The sequence below is a fragment of the Marmota marmota genome, unplaced genomic scaffold (genome assembly GCF_001458135.2).
Source record: "Marmota marmota marmota unplaced genomic scaffold, marMar, whole genome shotgun sequence".
NCBI lineage: Eukaryota > Metazoa > Chordata > Mammalia > Rodentia > Sciuridae > Marmota > Marmota marmota.
In genome coordinates this window covers 2,292,881-2,302,880 of record NW_026000079.1, presented here as the reverse complement: position 1 = coordinate 2,302,880, position 10,000 = coordinate 2,292,881, and the positions used below count along the sequence as shown (strand labels likewise).

The 10,000-nt window shown below is 38.4% G+C and overlaps 1 protein-coding gene across 5 annotated transcripts in view; it reads left to right on the top strand.

Moving 5' to 3' along the window:
* The window catches only part of Dap3 (death associated protein 3), a 35,693-nt gene that overhangs the window by 18,352 nt on the left and 7,341 nt on the right, over positions 1-10,000 (top strand). For 4 of the 5 annotated variants that reach the window (XM_015502763.2, XM_048814733.1, XM_015502762.2 and 1 more), the window contains exons 3-7: positions 2,457-2,579; positions 4,398-4,499; positions 6,747-6,855; positions 6,993-7,085; positions 8,400-8,530. In XM_015502763.2, coding sequence (XP_015358249.1) covers positions 2,457-2,579; positions 4,398-4,499; positions 6,747-6,855; positions 6,993-7,085; positions 8,400-8,530 — 558 coding nt within the window. The remainder of the gene's footprint in view (positions 1-2,456; positions 2,580-4,397; positions 4,500-6,746; positions 6,856-6,992; positions 7,086-8,399; positions 8,531-10,000) is intronic. The other variant, XM_048814732.1, reaches the window with a different exon arrangement.

The following is a 10,000-nucleotide window of genomic DNA, read 5'->3' as shown; positions in this document are numbered from 1 at the left end:
GTGCAAACTATCTGTAGGTAGATTTCTTGGTTTTAGGTAGCTTCATTACATCCAGAACAAATACTCTGGAGAACTTCAGCTGACTAGTATTTTAATTTACAAGTATGCACTCAAAAGAACAGGCACAATTCCAATTTTCTACCCATGAACTTCACTGCCAGTTGCTCTAAGTTTTCAGGTAACAGATCTCAGTAGAATAGTTGTGCATGAGAATTTACCGTGTGATAGGATATGTTTTTCAAAAAACATGGTTACGGGGCTTAGGATATAGCTCAGTTGGTACAGTGCTTACCTTGCATGCACAAGGCCATAGGTTCAATCCCCAGCACCAAAAAAAAGAAAAAAAAGGTTAAGTTTAATTGCACTTATCCTTATTAATTTTTTTCTTATTGGACTAATGATTATCTCCCTTAGTGAAGTATCTAAAAGAAAAACAATTTGCCTATTTAGACCTATAAATCTAATGGTAGAATGAAATCATATATTGGGGAGCAATCTGTGGCTTTACTTCATTCCTTTCATTTATTTACCAAAATAGCTTTTTCAGTACCTTTTATATGGCGGGTACTCAGAATTCTAAAATGGCTCATTTCACTATTATAGTTACTATTTAGAGAGCATTTCATTATGTGCTGGATACTGTGTTAACTGTGTTATTTTAATCCTCATGAGCAACCCATGAAGTAGATAATATCCCTATTTCAAATATGTAGGAACTAAAGATTAGAATGGCTAGGTAACTTACCTAAGAAATTGGCTGCAAAGTTATAAAGCCTAGATACCAAATCTGTCTGACTTTAAAGCTTATGACCTAATTATGGGGCCATATTGTACTTTACGATCCACATACTCCAGAACCTCACAGTCCAGTAGTAGATTCACGAATAAATAATTTGTGTGGTATGGTACTGTTGCAGCACCCAGGAGTAGCACCTAACCTAGATTAGTTGAGTCCACAGGAAATCCTCCCAGAACTAAATCCTGAGGATGAGAAATGGCCAGAAGAGCATGTAATTACAGATTAAATTCTCTAGAAAAAGGAGCGCTTCCTCCAGTATATTTTTTTCCTCTTCCTACCTCCAACCCCAGGATTTATTTATGAAGAAGTCTATATACATAAAATAGCATATTATTATAAAATGAAATAAAAGCAAAGATCAACAGTAGAATGAACTTTGGTCCCAGCTGAATATTACAAGGCTAAAATTGCTTCCTTAATACCAGATAACACTTGAGACTAGACTATAACGAGATATTGGAGAAAAGAATTTTGTTGGTGATTTTAGTTTGGTTCAAGTTGATCTTATATATTCGATATTGTTCTTGCAGGAATTGCATGATGTGCATTCTGGAATTGTGCAGAGGCAATTGTATATTTGGTTGTTTTTCCTAAAAACAAGATTAGCTGAGTGATGCCAATTATAACACTCTAAGAATTAAGGAATCCATTTATCTTTTAATTTGCTAGAAAAGGTGTAACTAAAAAGTCATCAGATTACTGTAGAAATAGCACCACCAAGTGGCCTTTGAATATTTTTGGTTTTCCACTTTTAAAAGACATGATGCTTTCTCTCCAGTACATAAACATGAGTAGTATTAGTACAAAGGTAGATTAGACACATTACTTTATTGAGGTAATAAGCCCTTAATTCTTGTTTGTGTTTTTGTGTTCTCTGTAAGTGATCTTTTTTCCTGTTCCTGTATTTCCAAAGGGTTTTGAGGCAAGATAAGGGTTGGGGACAAAGTTTTATCTTCATGGGATACCTTCTCAACATGTAGCTCTTTCCCGCGCCTGCCCCCCCAAGGCAGTCTTGCTGTGTTGTCCAGACTAGATAAAATCCTGTGCTCAATGATCCTCCTGCTTCCCCCTTGAAGTATCTTAGATTACAAGCATGCCACTGCACACAGTAACATGTAGCTTTTAAGGTTGCCACCTCAGCGGGAAAAGGAGAGAATTTAGACCCACTTTTAATTGGTTTTGACTAGAACTGACACACAAGTTATTTCCACTCACAGCTCTTTAGCCAAAAGTAGTCACCTGACCCCAAACTATTTACAGTGGAGGCAGAGAAATGTAGAGGACTATTTGATGTGCTTCATCTACTGTGGAGCTAATTTACAATCATACAAAATTGGAACACCCTATTACCTTAAACCATTAATTTAAGTTGAAATCTATAGGTAATAGTTCGGAGGTTTCCTCTACAGTTTATTAAATTGCCTGTTAGTCAATTTGTTTTCATTGGCTAGATGCTGTATATACTTCCTCATTACATTTCTTTAAGGAAATATTTATTAGTAGGCACATGTACTTAGTATTTGTTGTATGATAGATATATATGTATATATATATGCGACATTTTTTCCCTGTTGTAGATACAGCTTACATCCTTGGTGTTATAGCAAGTATAAAAAGCCTAATAATTTCAAAACACTAAAAATGCTTTCTTTTATAGTTGGATCCTAGATGTTTTTTGCACACTGGGACCCAGGCACCCCGAATCGCTGCTGCTCACCTAGAAAACCAGGCTCCAATTGAGAGTCCCAGAGCCATTTCCCGCACTAATGAAAGTGACCCGGTGAGTTGCTAATGTATATGTGAGGTATTTCATGAATTATACTTTGTGCTGATGTCTTCTTTTTACATATTAGGAAACCTGAAATTTAAGGAAACTAAGCAATTTTACATATATTCAAATCTCTATAACCCAAATATTCCCTGTCCCTGTCTGATATTAAGGTAACATAAAGTACTCAGTAAGTACTAAACTTATTATTGTTATTGATATTGTATGCAGGGTGGCAAAATTCTCCTTAAAGGACAAGCTTAATAGTTTAAGCTTGTGTGCTAGAATATGTCTGTCACGGTTACTCAGTGCCGCCATGAACAAATTAGGTGTGGTTGTGTTCCAATAAAATTTTATTTACAAAACACATGACCAAGGCCCAGCTCTGGTGTACCTCAATGATAGAACACTTACCTAGTGTTTATGGGGATCTGGGTTGGACCCCCAGCACCACCACACACAGACCTGGAAAAAAAAAATAATGACCAGCCTGGCACAGTGGTGCATGTGTGTAGTCCCAGGCACTCGAGAGACTGGGGCGAGAGGATCACAAGTTGAAACCAACCTGGGCAACTTGGTGGGATCCCATCTCCAAATAAAAAAAAATAAAAGGTTTGGAGATGTAGCTTAATGGGCTCAATCCTCAGTACCAAAAAGAAGGAAAAAAGAAAAAAACAACCAGCCATAGCTTACCAAATCCTCATACGGAAAACCCTAAAAAAATCAAACTACTTGCTCAAAACTGCACAGCAGGGCAGGTAAATAACCCAGTTTTCCTAATAACCAATCTGGTATTATTTTCCACCTTTAAAATGGATTTCCAAGTATCTGGAGAGAAACCTAACTTGATTTGTTATTGGAAGAGTGGCATCTGAAATGAAGTTCATCAGCAGAATCCAGATTCCAGCAGGATCCAGTTGCATTTTCCAGTCCGATTAAAGTAGATGGGTCGACTTCCTTTCTCCTTTCCCGGAGTTGTTGCTGCCTCTCATAAGTAAAATTAGTTGTGTGGTCCGTGCTTTAAGGTGAAGGGAACTGACACCTTTTTTGTCCCTGCACCTACCCCTCTGAGTCCTCCAATCTTAATATGGCTGTGTGAAATTTTAAAAAAATAAACCAGGTATGGTGTTGCACTCCTGTAATTCCAATGGCTTGGGAGGCTGAGGCAGGAGGATCACAAATTCAAGGCCAGTCTCACTCAACAGCTTAGTGAAACCCTGTCTCCAAATAAATAAGATCTGGGGATGTAGCTCAGTGGTAAAGCACCTCTGAGTTCAATCCCCAGTACCAATAAATAATTAACTAATTAAACTTTTTAAAAATAACTCCCTATCCAAAATGTCATCTCAATAGAATGTATTTTAAATGCGTCTCTAGCATTCATCTATTTTTCACAAGCACAGAATGAAATAGAATAAATGAATGAAGTCACCGATGTATCTTTCAGCTTCTTCTATAATTGTAGTCCCTTTCCTTGCCAATTCATCTGGGGTTTCTATGGAAACAGCAGCATGCAGATGATTTTGTCACATGACTGGAGCATCTCTATACACACCACCAAAGAATCCAGATGGCAAAAATTATCTCTGTTACCTCCACATCTAGAGTTTATTTGCTGAACAAGTGGCTTTATCATTCAGGTTACAACCTTATAGTATATACAGGATTTAGAGACAACAACCAGCAGTTTTGACTAAGATAAGTAAAAGATATTTTCCAGCTCTGAGAAATGAGTGTTTCCCCAGTGTGGTCTAATAGACCCTATTCACTTTGTAAAGTCAGTATCACTTGTGTGTCCCCATTACAGCTGTTTACATTTTTATTTCCTAGGCCAAGCATGGGGAGCAGCAGGAGGGCCAGCACTATACCATCCCCCTCCAGGATTTGAAGACTGTATTTCCCCATGGCCTGCCTCCTCGATTTGTAATGCAGGTGTGCAAAACAGAATGGAACTGGTGAGGTCCCAGAATGCAAGCCAGTGATAGCAAAGGGGAGGGATTAAATGAGTAGAAAACTATAAAATTTGAACTTGAAAACTGATAAATTTGGGCTGAGGATGTGGCTCAAGCGGTAGCGCGGTCGCCTGGCATGCGTGCGGCCCGGGTTCGATCCTCAGCACCACATACAAACAAAGATGTTGTGTCTGCCGAAAACTAAAAAATAAATATTAAAAAAAATTCTCTCTCTCTCTCTCTCTCTCTCTCTCTCTCTCTCTCTCTCAAAAGAAAAAGAAAAAGGAAAACTGATACATTTAGCTATTTTGTGAATGGTACAGTTTCTTTATTTTAAAGCTAATGTTTTATCTTCTGCCAACTATAAGTTCTTTGTGGAACTAGGTAAATATTCTTATGTAAATAACAAGGCATTTTTTCCTTGTTATCCACTGATGTTCAAATAATTATTTTAAATGAATTTAATATTTGCCTTAGCAGAATATTATTAATGTGCTACACAAAAGCAAAATATATTCCTGAGCTAAATGGAAGCTATTTTGATTAGCTGCTTCATTGTTCGTTTTCATTCTCAAATATTTTCAGAAAATATTGTTTTGTGGCCATAATTTCAACCCAGAAGTATGTAATCCTGGGAGCCAACAGGTGCAATGGTGCATGTTTGTAATCCCAGCCACTTGGAAGGCTGAGACAGGAGGACCACAAATTCAAAGCCAGCCTCAGCAAAAAGTGAGGCGCTAAGCAACTCAGTGAGACCCTGAGTCTAAATAAAATACAAAATAGAGCTGGGGATGTGGCTCAGTGGTCGGGTACCCCTGAGTTCAATCCCAATACCTAAAAAAAAAAAAGGAGAGAGTGTAATCTTAAGTTTGGGATATGATGTAGCTTAGTGGCAGAGTATTTGCCTAGCATGTGTGAGGCCCTGGGTTCAGTTCCTCGCATATATATATATAGAGAGAGAGGGAGAGAGACAGAGACAGACAGACATTGGGAAAATTCATGATTAAATGCAACCCTGGCTTTTTGGCACAATTGTTCTTCCTATTAGCACCTACTGGGTTTTTGTTACTGTTTGTTTTGTTTTTTTTTTGTTTGTTTTTTTTTTTTAGAGAGAGAATTTTTAATATTTATTTTTTAGTTTTCGGCGGATACAACATCTTTGTTGGTATGTGGTGCTGAGGATCGAACCCGGGCCGCACGCATGCCAGGCGAGCGCGCTACTGCTTGAGCCACATCCCCAGCCCCTGTTTGTTTTGTTTTTGAGACATGGTCTCGCTATGTTGCTCAGGCCAAACTCCTGGGCTCAAGTGATCCTCCTGTCTAAAGCCTCCCAAGAAGCTGAATTATTTTTAGCACCAGAAATTATTCCTTCTTCTCCAGGCATAGTGACTTAGCTGTCAATTCCTATACAAACCCAATTCTTTTTCAGGGGAGATTTCTCTCAAAAATACCAGCACTAGTACTGCAAATGTAGCTTATTGGTAGATGGTGTGCTTACAAGTGGGAGGCCCTGGGTTCTGTCCCCAGCACCAGAAAAGAAAAAATATTCTAACACTATTTTAAACTTCATCTGATATATTTGCAAATAATATTTGTTAAATATTTGTTCTTAGTTGATATACATACTTTCATAACATATCAATCAGTGCTTACCAAATTTTTCTACCAAAGTATTCTGGTGGCATAAGGGTAATGAACACAAAAAATCTGATGCATACTGATGTATGCTTGTGATGTGGGATATGTCCTGGTAGGTGAGGGATAGCTAACCAGACCTCCTGAGCTGCCATGTATAAAGTTCTAAAGAAAAGCATAGCTGGTTGTAATGATAAGAATTAACTAAAAATAACTGTGGAAGAATATTTATTGAATGTTCACCATGAATCAAATAATTTGTTAAACATTTTATATGCTTTTAATACTTAAGTATTAAAAGATCTTAGTTATTCCTAGATTCCATTTAACTAGTGTAATATTTAGGCATTATTAACAAAGAATAAACAAAAGCTGACTGTTATGTTATTTGGTGTGGAATAACATGTTTTAGGGTTTTGCTAAATCATATGGGTTGATTTTCAAATTCAGTACCAATCCAACCTTTGTTAACTGAATAAATTTAAAATATTCAATTTAGTGCTCTTAGTTGCCATATTAGGCTTAGTGTATATACTGAGTGATGAAAAGTTCTATAGCCCACCTTCTCCTTCCTGCTTCTCTGTTTTCATAGGTGAAAACATTTGGTGAAGCTTGCCTGATGATACGAAAACCAGCCCTAGAGCTTCTGCATTATCTGAAAAACACCAATTTTGCTCATCCAGCTGTGCGGTATCTTTTCTGTATCCTTTCCTGCCTGCCTGGGTCATCTTGAACCAGTGTTTTCTCCCCTCATGAGCAGAAAGAAGAAATGTAAGAGTGCTGTTGATAGTAAAAGTATCCCTTCTGGTGATGTTTTCTTTAACAAGAAGTACATTAGATGGGGAGAAGGGAACAGGCAAAACCCTCAGTCTTTGTCATGTTATTCATTTCTGTGCCAAGCATGATTGGTTGATACTGCATATTCCAGATGGTAAGAACTTGCTGTGTGTCTTGTGTATGTCAGGGCCAGTCCCCTTACTGTGGCAGCAGTGCAACTTTGATCTACAATAGGGCTCATCTGCTGAAAGAAAAGCCTTTGCTAGTTCATCATGATTTCTTCATGATGTTAGTGTCAAGCAGGTTACAAGGTATAGTCAATGTCACAAGAGGAAATGTGGCTAAAATCTTCCTAAAGCCTTTGATATTTAATGCCCAAGAGCATGAAGTTCCACCTTTAAGATCACCACAGGGTTTAAGAGACAAGGTCTCCCTATGTTACCTGGGCTGCCTTTGAACTCTTGGGCTCAAGCAATCTTCTTGCCTCCACCTCCAGACAACAGTCCTATGCCAACAAGCCCAGCGACCATTACTTTTTTTTTTTTTTCTTGTCCTTAGAATTAAACCCCGCCACATGCAATATAAGCACTCTAGCCCTATTATATCCCTAGTCTTTTTTTTTTTTAATTTGATAGTGAGAACAGGGTCTCCCTGATTTGCCCAGGATGACCTCAAACCTTCCTCAGCCTCCTGACTAGTTGGAATTACAGGTTTGAGTCACCCACCACACCTGGCTCAAATATCCTTTTTTGTTCAATGTTGTGTGCATTCTCATTTTCTGACTTGCCTTTAAAAACTGTCAGTAAGCAGAAGTGACATTTAATCTACTTGGTACGTCTTATGTGTTGATTATAATGATAATGTTTAGTCTCAGGTGGACCAGATCAAAAAAAGTAAATCTCTGAAGCAAGACGACTTTAAAAAATGTATATGGGGGCCTGGGCTGGGGCTCAGCAGTAGCACACTTGCCTGGCACGTGTGAGGCACTGGGTTTGAGTCTGAGCACCACCTTTAAAATAAATAAAGGTCTATCGACAGCTAAAAAACTATTTTTAAAAAAAAATGTATATTGGGAACCAAGTAAATCTGAGTGACTCAGGAGGCTGAGACAGAAGATTGCAAGTTCAAGGCCAGCCTTTTCTGAGCCCCTTTCTCAAAATTTTAAAAGTAAATAAAAAGGACTGGGGGATATAACTCAGTGGTAAAGCTTCCCTGAGTTCGATCCCTAGTATTAAGAGGGAGAGAGAGAGATATGGACGGTCTAAGGAATGTTGTTCTGTGGTAGAGCACTTGCCTAGCATACTGAAACCATGGTTCCATTCTTAGTGCTGAAAAAAAAAAAAAAATAGGGAGATAGATTAGATAGAGATATGGGAAATTGAAGTCTTTTCCCATAACTTAAGATATATAGAGTATTTTGAGTTGATGATAGTCAGTTCCTGCCTAGTTTGTTTCGTCCCCTTTTTAGCTCATCTTTGGGTGAAAAATTGCCGGGATCTTCTGCAGTCTACCTACAATAAACAGCGCTTTGATCAACCTTTAGAGGCTTCAACCTGGCTGAAGAATTTCAAAATTGCAAACGAACGCTTCCTGAGCCAGGTAACTAGACTTGGGCAAGTTTGGTGCTAGATGGTCTTTTTTTTTTTTTTTTTTTAATTAGTTGCTCAGAACATTACAATGATCTTGACATATCATACATTTGATTCAAATGGGGTATGTAATCTTATTTTTCCACGTGTACAGTTTGCAGGATCACATTGGTTATACAGCCTCGTTTATACATAGGGCCATACTAGTGCCTGTTATATTCTACTGCCCTCCCCTCCCATCACCTCTTTCTACCCAATCTACTGTGACACATTTCTCTCTCTTTTTTTTCTTCCCCCTCACACCATCTTATATGTAATTTTGCAAAACAATGAGGGTCTCCTACCAGCTAAATGGTCTTTATATAGATTATCTTCTTTGTGTACTGAAAACATGGTAGACTATGAAGAATTGATAATTTGATTTGGAATAGATATACTATTTTATTTCTTTCATTTATTTTTCTCACAGTGGGCTCACAATTTGAAATTCATTTATCCAGGAGAAATAAAGACACAACAGTAAACTGTTCTCATATAGTGGGGAGCAGAATAAAATCCAAATTGATTCACTGACTTTTCCAAAATATAGCCTCACATTCTTCATAAGCACACTTCCTCGTACATAATTTTCTTCAGATAAGATACTTTGGGGAGCCAGACATGGTGATGCACGCCTGTAAGCCCTGCGGCTTGGGTGGCTGAGACTGGAGAATTGCTGATGCAAAGCCACCCTCGGCAGTAGCAAGGCACTAAGCAACTCAGTGGGACCCTGTCTCTAAATATAATACAAAATAGGGCTCAGTGGTTGAGTGTCTGAGTTCAATCCCCAGTACCCCAAAAGGAAAAAAAAAAGATACTTTGGGGAGCCCAGACAGAAGCACATACTTAGAATCCCATTAACTCAGAAGGCTGAGACAGGAGGATCACAAGTTCAAGGCCAGATTTAGCAACTTAGTGAGACTCTGTCTCAGCATAAAAAGATCTAGGGATGTAGTTCAGTGGCTAAAGTACCCTTGAGTTCAGTCCTTATTGTCATGGGGGCAGGGCGGGGAGATGTATAGATAAAATTGTTCTTCATTCCAGTTTATTGGATATGATCTCTAGCTTATAGCTCTTTAACTCGGAGTACAAAGACTCTCCTAGGCTGAGCATAGTGGCACACACCTATAATGCCAATAATTTGGGGGTCTGAGGCAGGAAGATCAAAGGCCAGTTTGGGTAACACAGCAAGACCTTGTCTCAAAATTTTTAAAAAGGGCTAGGGAATTGTAGAGAACTTGCCCAGCATGTGTGATGCCCTGAATTCACTCTCCACCACAAAAGAAAAAGTTGGGCATGATGGTCCACTCTTGCAGCTCCAGCACTCAGGAAGCTAAGGCAGAAGGGTCATTTGATCCCATGTGTTTGAGACCAATCTGGGCTCACATAGGGAGACCCTGTCTCCCAAAAAAAAAAAAAAAAAAATTTTTTTTTTTTTTAA